At 47.8% G+C, this 14,736-nt stretch overlaps 1 protein-coding gene across 1 annotated transcript; it reads left to right on the top strand.

Annotated features, from left to right (window-relative positions):
- The first annotated feature begins 3,837 nt into the window (after positions 1–3,837).
- Positions 3,838–12,455, top strand: Mkrn2os (MKRN2 opposite strand). The gene is made up of 4 exons (XM_021641036.2): positions 3,838–4,132; positions 7,794–7,843; positions 9,862–10,024; positions 11,917–12,455. Exons 1-4 carry the CDS (start codon positions 3,915–3,917, stop codon positions 12,137–12,139), a joined length of 654 nt encoding a protein of 217 aa, XP_021496711.1. The 5' UTR covers positions 3,838–3,914; the 3' UTR covers positions 12,140–12,455.
- Positions 12,456–14,736: the final 2,281 nt, after the last annotated feature.

Genomic DNA, 14,736 nt, shown 5'->3' with positions numbered 1-14,736 from the left:
GAAGCACCCATGTTTGAAAGTGATGTCTAATTGAGTTGCCGAAAAGGTGATGAATCAGAGAAAGAGTTGACAGAATAGGATATGACCAACTCTCATAAGAAAAGAGAGGAAAGGAAAGCTACTTAAGGGGCAATGAGAGAGAGAGAGAGGAGGCAGTTTTACTCAGACAGTAATAGAGAAATGGGATGCAGAGAGAGAACTCAGGTGAAGACTGAATGAGCCAGAGAATGAGAAGGAGCCAGGAGATTAGAGCAGGTTGCTGGAGATAGTTTGAGGCCAAGCAGTGTAATTCAGAGGCTGAGAGAGATGCCAGACTGAATAACTTAGTTGGGAGAGGAGTTTGAGTCAGGCAGCTCAGAGTTCATAAAGAACTAGAAACAGTGAGCTTATTAAGCAGTAAGTCTCAGAGGCTTAAGTTAAGTTGTACGGAGGCTAGAAGCTTCCAGGACTAGGTCTATCTAGGTTAGCAGAAGGAGGTTCAGAGACGACAATTGTAGCAGGCAAATATAAGTTACTTTACACCAGACTGTGGAGGCATTTTCTCATTTGAGGTTACCTCTCCTCACATAACTCTGGATTGTATTAAATTGACATAAAAAGTAGCCAATATAGGGGAACACACCTGTAATCTCAGCATTCTAAAGTTTGAGGCAGATTTTAAGCTCATTCTGGGCTAACCTGGGTTACTTGAGACCTTATCTTTAAAAAAAAGTTGGGATGCACGGTGGTGGCACATGCCTTTAATCCCATCACCTGGGAGGCTGAGGCAGGCAGATCATTGTGAGTTTGAGGCCAGCCTGATCTACAGAGTGATTCTAGGACAGCCAGAGCTACACAGAGAAACCCTGTCCCCTCCCACTCCACACACAGAAGTTGGGTAAGAGTAGAGGGACTAAAGAGAAGGTTAGGTGGTGGTTTAAAAGCCTTTTTACTTGAGGCCAGCCTGGTCTACAGAACTCTAGACATCCAGGGATGCATAGAGAAATCCTGTCTTGAGAGAGAGAGAGAGAGAGAGAGAGAGAGCACTGTGAGAGGACCTTACTATTCTTGTAGAGGCTCCAGGGTCAGTTCCCAGCACACACAGCAGGCAGCTCACCACAGCCTGTAACTCTAGGGGGTTCCATGCCCTCTGATCTCTTCAGGCAGCTGCATTAGAGTGTGGTACACAAGTACGATGAATAAATGCACAAGATAATCTTCTAAAAACTGGCATTAAATAAAGTTTATTAAGACACATTGCCTCGGTCTATTTTTTTTTTTTTTTTTTTTTTTTTTTTTTTTTTGTAGGGCTAACAGCATTTCTCCTTTTCTGTTTTCAGTGCTAGGGAGGTACAAGGGCCTCAACACGAGGGTCCTACCACTGAGCTGCTGTCCCTACCCCTGCCTGGAAACACTTAGGTGTTTTCATTTTCCTGATGAAATAAAAATCAAAAGGTCAGTTCCCGAGCCCACTAGCCTCTCTGGCTAGTGGGAAAACACAAAAGTAAATATGAATAATTGACTGGAGACTTCTGTAACATGATTCTAAATGAACTCAGTGTGGGAGGGAGGACGGCTCAGCTCACACCGATCTCCTTCACCCTGCACCTCAGTTGGTGGCTTGGAAAGTGCCTCTCCTTCCTCCCACGGAAGCAAGCTGCGCCAACCCCAGTGGGGTCTCAGAGGTGTCGGAGAGTGCTGTCAGTGGAGAGGCTGGCCCTCACCTGGTTGGCAGCCTAGACGTTTGGTCCTACCCTGTGCAAACTACCCCTTCCCTTAGCATCCGATACGGAGACTTCAGCCTCGTGCCAGAAGAGCAGCTGCCCAGAAAATGAAGACGAGGAGAGTCTAGATCAGTATACGATGGAACAGGAGACACTGCAAGGAATCTGAAGAGGAAAGCCCTGGAGAGAAAAACCAAACCAAACAGAACAACAACCGCAAACTGGCCATCCTGGAGAAAACTGGACGAGCAGGAAGCAAGAAAGCTTTTGGAGGTGTTTTCTCAGGGAGGCATCTGTCACAGAGACTGCGGAGTCTCTATATGGCGTCAAGCTTCAAAGCTGAGATGACAGAGCTTTGCGCAGTGGCCTCAAGTAAGGACAGCAGACATCGTCCCGTAACTTCTCTAAAGATAGCCCAGCTTTCCTCAAGTGTGTCTCCAGCCCTCTCCCGAGGGCATGTGAGGCCGCTCCACAGCCAGGGAGACCCGCCCAGCGGAACGCAGTAGGACACAGGTGGTTTGTAGCAGGCACATCTCAATACAGTGTAATGGGAACGAAACACTTTGGGAGGCCTTCATACACCCCCAACCAGGATGGCTAACTCTGAAACAGACTCCCTTCCTCCCCTTGCTGGAGCTGCTGCAGCTGTTACCCGTGAATGCTGCAAGTGGAGCCACGCCTCTCTGTGGTCTCCGAGATCATCCCTCCTCATTCTCGAGCACTGCCTGACACAGGACAGTCCTGGCTACTTACTCTAAACACTAAGGGAGAAAAGAGAGAAAAACAACAGAAACCCCTTGAACTATTTCACGTACTTGAGGCTGATGAGAGCAAAGCGGCGGTTCTCAACCGGTTGGTCTCAACTCTTTAAGGGGTTGAAGGACCCTTGACAGAGGTTGCCTAAGAGCATGTACTGCTGGACTCTCAGATGCTTCAGCAAGATCCTCCTTCCCTATGAGGTGTATTTTTAATTTATTTACTTATTTAATATACACTGGTTTGACTTTTGTCTTTAGTTACATTGTAAGATAGATATGTCTGGGGAAAACCTTTAGGGAAACAATTACAGTTTATCTGAGAAAGAAAGAGGAAGGAAGGCAGTGTGGGAAATAAAATAATAAATTCAAAAGACTAGTAAAAAAAAAAAAAGAAGCAGTTTTTAATGTACCATTCTGCAAACAAGACATCAACCTAGAAAAAAAGGCAAAACAGCCTCCTGCTGATTTGACAAAAAAAGTAGTTTTGTTTGTTTTGTTGTTGTTTACTTTTTGTTGTTGTTTTTGAGACAGGGTTTCTCTGAGTAGCCCTGGCTCTTCTGGAACTAGGTCTGCAGACTAGGCTGGCCTTGAACTCACTGGAGATCTGCCTGACTCTTGGTCCTCTGTACGAGGATTAAAGGCACGAACCACCATGGGCTGGCAAGACAGGGGTTTATAAAGTCCCCTAAATTACCAGAAATTCCGCCTGTTTATCTGATGACCTCTGAGCCCTCCCCAGACTGAAAATCGACTATCGCATTTGGGTTCCACCTCTACCACTGTAAAAGGAAGAGGAATAAAAAGAAGAAAAAGGGAGGGACCCTTCATCTTCCTTGTTAATTTACCTCCATCAAGAACCATCACTTGGGCTGAAGCGATGGCTCTGTGGTTAAGAGCACTGCCTGCTCTTCCAGAGGTCCTGAGTTCAATGATGAGATCTGGTGCCCTCTTCTGGCATGCAGCTCTACATGTAGATAGCGCACGCATACGTAAAATAAATAAATAAATCTGAAAAACAAAACATCTCTTGGAGAGTGTACTTTGCTCTGCACAGTGTGCTTTCTTGTCACATACACTACGGTCCAGTTCCAGCAGAAAGGCAGTCACAGTGAGCTAGTGTTAGTACCACAAGGAAAGGTTGGAGGAAGGTGAGACAAGTTGCATGGGAAAGTAGGGCTTTAGAGGATGAGTAGGAGCTGGCTGATTTTGCAGCTGCAAATTTGCATCGACATCTACAAAGAAACTTGGTGAGCCAGCTCAAATGAAAACTAGCTCTTTAAGAGCCCAGCAGGTGCTGCCGGGTTACTGGTTAATCTACCTGGCTTAGTGTCTAGAAGCATCCATCCAGGATATGATGTCACAGTTGATCAGGTTACTCAGGTGGTGTGAGTTCACCACCTGAGGAAAAGGAAGTCTCCAGAAACCTGTTCTGGCAGCCCAGGAATCAAACGGTATGCACTTCGAAGGAGCCGGGAAGCCTCTAATTAAATTCAGGCACTGCGAGAGGTCCATCTACAGTTTCAGTGTGCCCCAATGCTGTCCCCTGTGCCAGGGGGAGGTGGGCTCCACCAGGATAGAGGACGCACCTATCAGCATCTCAGATCCATTCTCCAACGGGCATCAAGAGAAATGTTCCTTCCTCCTCAAACCCACGAGAGGGACGTTCCTTAGGTACAGTGGCTCGTTATGATGAACTATGCATGCGTTTCCTACTCTGTGCCAGCCAGTGAACCTGCTTTGGAGGACGTGTGCTGTGCCATGCAGTGTGTGTGTGCGGAGTCGCTTTGAGTAGACTCTTGTCCTTATGTCCTTATCTGCAGGCTTGTGTGTCCATCAGAGTGGGTGGTGTGGGACCAGGGGGTGTGGCATGCCTGCCTTGGGTGGTTTTATGAGAGGAGCGTGTGCTGAGGCACCAACGGGAATAACCAGGCAGTGAATGTTATCAGAGAGATATGGAATCAGCAGCTCATAGCTTATGTGACAAGCAGGTACAGTGTGCAGAGCAAAATACAGTCCCCAGAGATGGTTCCTGATGGGGGTGAACTGAATTAACAAGGAAGCTGAGTGGTGGTGGCACACACCTTTAATCTGCCTAAACAGAACTGACTAGAACTCAGAGATCTGCCTGCCTCTGTCTCCTGAGAGCTGGGATTAAAGGCATGTACCACCACACCTGGACCTAAGATTTTATTTACCTGAAACGTACTCTATAGCAGGCTTGGCCTTGAACTCAGAGGTCTGCTTGCCTTCATCTCCTGGGATGAAAGGTGTGTGGCACTACTTCGCAGTTGTGTATTCCAGCTGGATCACGTAGACCTAGAAGGTCTTTGGATGTGATCACTTGCTAGAGCAGCCATGCTCCGAATTAAAATTCCTCTACCTCCCCCCCCCCCCCAGAAAGGCTCTTGCTGTGTAACGCAGACTGTCCTGGAACTTGGTAAGTTGAACAGGGTGGGCCTCGAACATGTGATCTTCCTGCCTCAGCCTCTTGAGTGCTAAGATGACAGACACGAGTGAACACAGGAGGCTCTTCCAGGCATTAAAACACGTAGATTAATAAAATTGCAATAAAAAGTCAGTATAGCCATTGGTGCGTGCCTGTGATCCCAGCACTCAGGGAGGCAGAGGCAGGTGGATTGCTTTGAGTTCGAGGCCAGCCTGGCCTACAAAGTGAGTCCTGGACAGCCACTGTCTTGAAGAAAACAAAACAAAAGTCAGTACAGCCAAGTGGGGGCGGCATGCACCTTTAATCCCAGCACTCAGGAGGTAGAGGCAGGCAGATCTCTGTGAGTTAGAGGCCAGCCTGGTCTACTGTGTGAGTTCCATGACAGCCATGGCTTCACAGAGAAACTGTCTCAAACAACAACAACAACAACAACAAACCAGTATGTTTTATTCCTGAAACTGCAAAATTAATGTTCACTTTGAAAACTCAACCAAAAAAGCCAAGTATTAGGTCTAGAGAGACAGCTCAGCTGTTAAAAGAGCACTGGCTGCTCTTCTAGAGGACCCAGGTTTGGTTCCTAGCACCCACCCACATGGTGTCTCATGACCATCTGTAACTCCAGCTCCAGGGGATCCACGTCTCTCCTCTGGCCTCTGTGGGTTCTACACATACATGCTGCACACACACATATACAGACAAAACACCTCTACTCATAAATTTTAAAAATTTACAATATGAAGAAAAGAACAAGGAAAATCCACATAGAAGTGAGTTATTAGATTCATACAATTACCTTTCAATATGTATTTTATATTACTCAAATATTCATCTTTTCTGGTGTTCCCCATTCCTTTCTATAGACCCCAAATCCTCATCTTCCATCATCTCTTTTGCTTCAAAACCTTCCTTTAACTTTTCTGCTGTTCACTTAGCCCAGGCTGGCCTTGAACTTGCTATGTAGCCCAGGTTATCCTTGAACTCCTGATCTTTCCAGCATTTGTTTCCTTAGCTTCCTAATGACAGGACCCCCTCTTGACTTATGTCCTCAGGAAAGATTATGCCATCATTGATGGAGTGGGTTCCTGATAAAAGGTTCTCTTTCCTGCCCTTGTAACATCTGTTCATTCTCTAGCAAATACTAATTCTGATGGGCACAGTCCTTCCTGACATGCGCAGAATGGGCAAAGAGGTGTGGACATGGGTCGTATGTCATGGTGGCTGCAGACAGCCAAGGCAGCCCTGGGCCCACAGGCCTCTTCCAACAAATTCCTTGCCTTTCAGCCATTATTCCAAGTCTGCCTTGAGTCTCACAAAACTTGTGACAAAAGGAGGATGAGCAGTAACCGAGGGACTCCCCAGGCTCTATGTGAATGAGGTTGGATCAGTCAGCCCTGTTGCTTATGGCTGTGCAGTGTGTAGCCTGCACAAAGGAGCCAGTCAGGCACTAACATGCAGCCTGAACTCCACTGGCCGAGCCAAGAGGCTTGTAAAGGGGCAACGGGAGAAAAGCCCTTCCTAACATACACTTCACACTCATCAGTTGATGAGGATTTGTTGAACTTCAGTCTCCCGTATCACAAAGTAAAGAAGACACAGATGTGCCAAACTAAAACGGAAATGATCCTTCTGGAAGAAAGCGTAAGAGCAGAGCCTCATGCTTTCCTTCGTTGTCAGCCTCACTCCACAGACCCGGTGTTAACACTGGGAGATCTGGCTAGGGTGGAGCTGGGGAATGAAGCACCCAGAGAGTGACGAAACCAGCACTCAACACAGACACACTCTTGGTCACTCTGGAGTCTAGACTCTGAACCCACGAGGTCTCCGCAGCTCAGAACTGACCCTGTCACTGAAGAGCTGGTCACCCAGCTGAGATCTGATACTGTGCCCCCCCTAGGAATGCCCTACTGAGCAGGGCGTGCAAGTCTAATCAAAGCACATTATATACAGGCCAGAAAGTATCATAATGATGCCTAGGATTTTGTTAATGTACGTACAATAACAAAGTTTTTGATGTTGGGTTATAGGTTCAAGGCCAGCTTGGGCTACATGGTAAGCCTTTGTCTTAAACAAAAACCAATATAAAGAAGCGATTTTCAGGGTGTGTGTGTGTGACAGAGAGAGCATGTGCTGAGCTTGAGGAAGGCCCTGGTTGTGATTCCCAGAACTGACCAACCCAAGCCAGAAAAATCTCAAGCCAACAGAGTAATGGTAAGAAACAGCAGTTCAGGGAGTTCAGTACAGAGGCTGCAGACTGTCCTGAGCTGTGGTTTAAAAGGCTGAGGACCAAGCCAGGTGTGGTGGTGGTGGTGGTGGCGAAGGCGCTGCATACCTTTAATACCGCACTTGGGAGGTAAAGGCTGGAGGCTCTCTGAGTTAGAGGCCAGCCTGACCTTCCAGAGTGAGTTTCAGGACAGCCAGAGCTACGCAGAGAAACCTTTTCTCAAACCCAAACCCAAACCCAAACCCAACAACCCAAACAAACAAAAAAGGAGGCTGAGGACCTCGGAGATGACTGCAGGACCTTCTCTGGCACATTATCTGGTGGAACAGTGAATGGACTCCCAGAGAGGAATGGAAAGCTCTTCCACCGTAGAGTAGGGACGTGGGGGCGAGTCCTGTTTTTGCTGTACCCTTTAGGCAGCCTACAGCTGATGGCAAGGTCTGGCACAGCCCATGGGGGAGGCCCATGCCCTGCTCTTTCAAATGCCCGTGCTTCATATTCATGCTTGGCACAGTGCTTGTTGGGGGGCAAGGTGGCACACCTGCTGTTGCAGCTGCCCCGGGGGTCTGAGGCAGGAAGATCCTGAGTTCCAGGAAAAGCCTGGGCTACTCGGCAGGGCCTCTTATCAAAACAACAGCCAATGCAAACAGAACCCTCTATTTCAGGGACTACGATGGGAGGTCTGATCTGCACGTTGGCATCACTAACACACACGGTGAGCATTTCCTCCATTTTTCCAGCCTAAGAAAACCCCACAGTACCTTTAGGGGGAAGGAGGGTTTCCAGGCAGTGAAAGAATCAGACTAACTTTGTAACCTATGTTTCTTTTAATTGCCTTATAACTTATATTTGCAAGTTTTAGGCCCATGTTAATTAAAGCCTCTTAGTGCTTCTCCAGAGAACCGAGGAATGTAAAAGTTCCTGACATTAGCCATCTGTGAGGGCAGAGATAAGGAAGAGAACAAGCAGAGATCTCTACTAAATGGAGAAAAAATCACCGGCTGGCGCCGGTGAGATGGGCTTTGTTTGGAAACTGGGCCAAATGGCCCCAATCCTTCTCCTGACCTTTGATCCAAAGCCTGTAACCCCCACTCCTCAGAACAGACATGGGATGAGTAAATCACCCCCCCCCCACATTTAACTGTGGATGGCAGGAAATTCCAAACTGACTTGACAATCAGATATTTACGACAGGGCTGACTGGACCTAAGGGTGCCCAGAACCAACCAATTATTTTAAAAGTTAGACACTTCATCCAATCCTAACTTGCCAAGAAGTCAACCCCAGGAGATTCCCGCCTTGTGTCTTTTAAAAACCTAAGGTCTTTGTCTCCCGGTGCCACTCCTAGCTGATCAGCAGGGGTGACCCCATTGCAATGGTTAAGAAGAGTGAGTCTCTTGCGTTTTTGCATCGATGGATGATTAGTTTCCTGAGTTCTCTTCATACCTTCTTATATTTAGGCTCTTGCTGGGCCTAACAGCAGGATGAGGCCACAGCAACAGCACACCCATTCTGCCTTCCTGGCTTCCACTGCAACCTAAGTAGGTCATGTGACCTGGCAAGCCAGCACCACATACAGTCTATGTGTTGGGAAGACTAAAAACCTTTTTAGTGGTACTGGGGTGGAAGCTAGGCAGGGACGCCTGTGTGACCAACACTGAGCCACATCCCTGACCCCTGGAAAGGTCTTAAATGTTTTTTTTCTGTTTTGTTTTTCAAAAACAGCCTCACAAAGCCACACACTTCGGTGTTGGATTTTAAGAGGTTGAGTGGACCAAGACCTCAGTTCTTCTGTTTGAATTAGGGTGTGGACCCTTGGCTTCTGATTTCCCCACTCTCACACTCAGCCTACTATGCTGGGTCTCCCCACTACACTGGGTTCCCACACTCCAGGATTCAGGGATGAAATGGAATGTGGTGAGGTCTGCAGTCTTTAGAAAGGTGGGCGGGGGCGGGGTGGGGTGGGAGTGGCTCTGTCAGAGCTCTTGCCCAGCCTGTTTGTGGTCCTTTGTGGTCCCACCTCAAGAACATAAGTCAAAAGCAGGGGACTACCCACCCCGTCAACTGGCAGGATTTAGTTTCTGAGCTACTCACTGAGCTATTCCCGAGAGAAGTAGTAGGACACTTGCCCAGGATGCATGCATGAGGCCCTGGGTTTGACTCCAACAACAAAAAATTTAAACCCTCTTAAAACAAAACAAAACAAGACAAAACAAAAAAACCTCAGGCTGGAGAGATGTCTCAGAGGTTAAGGGCACTGGCTGTCCTTCCAAAGGTCCTGAGTTCAAAAGCAACTACATGGTGGCTCACAACCATCTTTAATAAGATCTGATGCCCTCTTCCGGGCAGAATACTATATAAATAATAAATAAACATTCTTAAGAAAAACCCCAAATCTCTTAAATCTCTCTAGATCAGTGGTCCTTAACCTGGGGGTCTTAACCCCTTTGGGGGTCACATATCGGATATCCTGCATATCAGATTTTTACATTATGATTCCCAGCAGTAGCAAAATTACAGTTATGAAGTAGCAATGGAAAAATTTCGTGGTTGGAGGTGACCGAGACATGAGGCGCTGTATTAAAGGGGCACAGCATTAAGAAGGTGGGGGACCACTGTACTGGATGGACAGCTGCTCCGACAGTAGCAGCCAAGTGTGACCTAGGCTCACGGGATTTGTGTCATCTTCTGAGCGCCTGTCGCAGACTGCCTGACTCTGCTCTGGGTTTTCAGGGGTGGTGTATAATTACAGCGCGCACGGTGTGCAGCGAGACGCGGCAGGCTGGGAGCGGAGTCTCAGCGTTCCACTAGTGCAGCCCAGCATGTTTGGACTGATGGACCAGTGGGACAAGTACTTGGAGGACTTCTCCGCTTCGCCAGCCTGGCTGCCCCACAGGTAGGTGTCTAGAAAGACCACAAGCCACTGGCACCCGTTTGTCACCCAAGTGGCATCGTCACTGCTTCGCGGCCACTGCCGTTTCAAGTACAGTCCATGCCGGAGACTGTCAGTCTATGACAACAGTTACAGATGGTTGTGGCTGCATCCCAGCACTCAGGGAGGCAGAGGCAGACAGATCTCTGTGAGTTCAAGGCCAGCCTGGTCTACACTGCGAGTCCAGGACAGCTAAGGCTACACAGAGAAACCCTGTCTCAAAAAACAAAAATCTGGTTGTGAGACTATTTCCCTGGCTGATTCATGGGTCTGAATTCTTGGTTCCCCAGATGGTGGCGCTATTCGGGAAGGAGGTTGTGGAAGAGGAGCAGCTGGGGCGGGGCTGGAGGAAGCGGGTCTCTGCTGTCAGCCTTGGGGCTGAAGCCTGCCTTCCTGCCCTACCTGTGCCCTTTGCTCCATGGAGGTGTGAGCAGCAGTCTCACGCTCCTGCGGCCACCGGCCTCCCCACAGGACGCTAGGCTGGATGGGTCTCTCAGAGCCCACATAAGGCCCTCCTCCAGAAAGCTGCTGCTTGTCAGTCAGTCACTTGGCTACTGTGATCAGGGGTTGTGCCACGGAAGTTTTTGGGGGAGGGGCAGCAAACACGGATGGGTAAAATGACTCTTGCTGCTCACTGGAGCTTTGTGAAACTGCTTAGCTCTTTCACTGGTGTGGTAAGAGGCTTTTAAGATTTATTTTTAAAAATTTATTTATTTTAAATGTGTCTGAGTGTTTGGCCTGAGTGTGTTTATGCATGAAGAGGGTGTTGGATCCCCTGGAACTGGAGTTACAGATGGTTATACAGTGCTGTGTGGGTACTGGGAACGGAATCTAGGTCCTTTAGAAGGTCAGGCATGGTTCTTAACTGCTGAGCCCTCTTTAGCCACTATTTCCCTCCCCCCACCTCCAAGATAAGATCTCATTGTATATAGCCCAGGCTGGTTACAAGATCACCAACCTCCTGTCTCAACCTCCGGAGTACTGGGATTACAGGAGAATGTCACTATGCCTAGCTGTAAGAATGTATTTTTAAACATACATACAGAAAACCCACATTATATTTCATAATTATATATATATGAGACAGGTCTCTCTACCTAACCTTGGCTGTCTTAGAGTGCTAGAATCAAAGGTGTGTGCCACCGCCACCTGGCATTATTTTATTTCTTGACACAGGTTTTCACTATGTAGACCACGCTCACCTTGAACTCTTAGAGATCTATTTACTTGCCTATGGCCCTGCCTCTGGGGTGCTGGGCTTAAAGGCCTGTACCACTATGCCTGGTATTCTTAAACTTTTTAAAACAACTGTTTACAGTGTAAAAACATTTAAGTTCCATTTTTTTGTTTGTCTTAGCAATTTGAAATTAATTACTCAATTATTTTTCTCTTTTCATTCATTTTTTTTTTTTTTTCCTGGAGACAGGCTCTCACTTATGCAGTCATTGTTGGTTTTGAACTCACAGAGATCTGTCTGCTGTTGCCTCCTTAGTTCTGGGATTAAAGATATGAACTCCATGCCTGGTCTACAATTAAAAAAAACTTTTAAGATTACATTTTTATTCATTTATTTCGTTTGCCTCTGGTGCGTGCACACCACACCACATGTATGGAGAGCAGAGGACAACTTGAAAGAGTTGTTCTTTCCTTCCATGAGTCCTGGAGATTGTCAGGGTTGGTGATAGTTGCCTTCACCACTGAGCAGCTTTTAACATCAGCACTCTCAGGGGCCAGCATGGTGGCCTCAGCTATCTGCCGCTGCTGAGGTGGGAGGGCTGTTCGAGGCCAGGAGTTCAAGGCCAGCCTGGAAAACAGCGGTGACTCTTACCTCACTGAATCTCACTCGTGTCTTCAAGGTATGACGAGAACCACCACAACTGCTCTAGCTTCGCCCTCACCTTCATTAACCGCGTCCTTGCCATGGAGGGCAAAGAGCCGCTGGACAAGAGTGAGTTCACAGAAAAGTACGTGATCCCGAGGACGCGCCTGGCCTCCAAGTACATCACGCTCTACAGGGCCATCCAGGAGAGGGGCTTCCATGCGACTGACCAGCCTGGCCCAGCGACAAGCCCCTCCTAAGCAGTTTGTACAATGCTGGGTGCGAGGGTGGTTGGGACAGGGCATTTTGGTTTACTACCTTTAAACGGTACTGCACATTTCTAACTACTTAATTGTGACTAATTAAAAAACAAGTGTATGGTTTTCCTTTAAGCTTATTATACAAATTATAAGATCAACAAATGCAAATAAAAATTTATAAAACTAATAAAATCACAGAGTATACAGCTCAGTGGGAGAACCGCCTGCCTATTATGTACGAGATCCTAGGTCTAGCACCCTGTACCACACCCCCCAATTAAGAAAAAAATAAAATTGCCCTGGGTTAAAACAAAAACAGTCATTACAACTAAATTTCTCTAACAGCTGTGCTTTTAAGTTGTGAGTGTGCTAGAAGCAGAGTGGAACATTATTCGCTGACAGAAAACTGTCTGCATCAGTGAATTTGTACTGAACACGTTGACTTTGTGACGTGAAAGAAAAGAGTGAGGGACTGGCGGGCAGGAGAGGGAGGCGCGGGCTCGGAAGGTATAAGCATGTCTCACGTCTGCACTTGAGGGCACGGAGGGCTGGGGATACAGCCGAGCGGTAGAAGGCCTGCGCAGTAACTTTTCACTTGTCAAGAACACTAAACAATGCAAAACAGAAACAACTATAACAGCGGCTGGAGAGGCAGCTCAGCCGTTAAGAGCACCTTCTCCTCTTCCAGAGATCCTGGTTCAATTCCCAGTTCCCACATGGCAACCCATAACCACCTATAACTCCACTCCAGGGAATGTAACACCCTTTTCTGGCCTCTTTGGGCACCATGATGAACAGACATACATGGAGGCAAGATACCCACACATTAAACAAAATAACAATTCAAAATTAAAGCAACAAAACCCTCAAGCATAACAGAAGCACGTTTGAAACTGTCTTTCACCCCTCTTCCTCTGCCTTCAGACAGAGGAGCCACCGGTCTAACATACTTCGTTTCCTTTCTGGCCTGTTCTCTCTCTCTCTTTCCCCACATGATCTCAAATCCTAGGGAGAACAAACTGAAAGCAGGACACCCAACACCCCAGGAAAGCATGCCCAACACCTCATGGCAGACAGAACACCAGACACCTTATCACAGGACACCCAAACTGCACCCCTCAAGTAATGTCAACCTGAGGTAATAATGGCCAGCCTGGCCCGTAGCCACGAGTGCACCTGGCCTGCCTGTGTTCTTCCTCTACTTCACCCTGAAATGGTTTGTAGCGTCTCACAGGCAGAGCTTGGGTCCTGGATGTCTGTCCTAGGGGTTGGCCACACTGAAATAAATCCCATTCCTGTCTCACCCGTACTCACTCCTCGGCTGTTAGGACCTCTCGGGGACTGGTTAACAGAGGACAGTCTCATAGACACCAATAGTTGCTTCCCTCATAGCATGACAAAATACCTGACAAAATCCACTCAGGGAAGGAAGGGCTTCCCTGGCTCTTGGTTTGAGGGGACACAGTCCATCGTGTGGGGAAGCTACAGTGGCAGGAGTGTGAGACCGCTGAGCACATTGCGCCTGCAGCTGGGAGGCTCACTTCTCTGTATTCAGCCCAGGGTCTCAGCCCATGGAGATGCGCGGCTCACTGTGTCGGAGGGGTTTTCCCCCCACTAGAGGTTTGTCTTCTAGGTGGTTCTAGACCCTGCTACCACAGGCTGTGAGTCTGGAGATGGCCTCTGCTTTCTCACGGGCTCTTGAGAGTCTTTTGGCACAAAATGGATTGGATCCTACCTTATTTTAAAATTTTTGATCAGCACACAAAATCATGAGTTTCATGGTAACGTCCCATGTGTGGGTAACCTGGGGGTGGGTGGAGGGAGTAGGTGAACCTCCATACCAAATATTTGCACTTATCCCATACAACAGCTAAGACTTCGCTGGAGACAGAGCCTACTGGGATAGTGAGACAGGGCCTCTCACTGAGCTGGAAGCTTGCCATTTTGGCTCTGCTGGTTGGCTAGCGAGCACTCCAGATCTGTCTGTCTCTATCACCCGATGTTGGGTTACGACACATGTGCAGCCATGCCTGGCTGTGTATCTGGGTGCTGGGACTCAAATTCAGGTCCTCATGCTGTATAGTAACGCTCTTAACCTCCTGAGCCATCTCCCCAGTCCCTATGTCCATTTCACAGATGAGGAAAATGAGGCTCAGGGAGGGCACCATTCCCTGGTGCTGCCGTGGAACTTGAACTCAGACCTTTAGATTTTATCAGAATATGCCAAGGGGATAGGTCAGAAGGGGCTGGAGGATGGCAGTGGCAGTACACTTACTCAGAGTGTGTGACACTCGGGCAGACTTTACGAAGAATGGATGCTGATGAAGCGTGGTGTGAAAGCTTACCCAGCTTGCTGTCGGGTGAGCTGATCAGGAGGAAGAGTTTGAGGCCAGCGTGAGCAACCTAGCAGAACCCTGTATCCTCTGCTCTCAAAAATGCACACGAAGACACCAACTGTTCGAGCTACTAGATGCCTTTCACATAAAGGAAATACACACTTTAACAGCTTTCCAAGTGCTTTTTTTCCTATTATGTATCTCGGGCATGATATCCCTATATTTTTCACAATGTTCAACCTGTTTTTAAACCTTCTAGTA

The sequence above is a fragment of the Meriones unguiculatus genome, chromosome 5 (assembly GCF_030254825.1).
Source record: "Meriones unguiculatus strain TT.TT164.6M chromosome 5, Bangor_MerUng_6.1, whole genome shotgun sequence".
NCBI lineage: Eukaryota > Metazoa > Chordata > Mammalia > Rodentia > Muridae > Meriones > Meriones unguiculatus.
Note: the sequence above shows the minus strand (reverse complement) of the source record. Positions and strands in the feature narration are given on the sequence as shown.

Bases quoted from the DNA above. Each gene is read 5' to 3' on its own strand.
- Mkrn2os (XM_021641036.2), top strand. From the start codon at position 3,915: ATGCACTTCGAAGGAGCCGGGAAGCCTCTAATTAAATTCAGGCACTGC. The intron at 4,133-7,793 runs GTACAGTGGCTC...CCTCTATTTCAG, and splicing joins ACGAGAGGGACGTTCCTTAG to GGACTACGATGGGAGGTCTG. The intron at 7,844-9,861 runs GTGAGCATTTCC...CTGGGTTTTCAG, and splicing joins TGGCATCACTAACACACACG to GGGTGGTGTATAATTACAGC.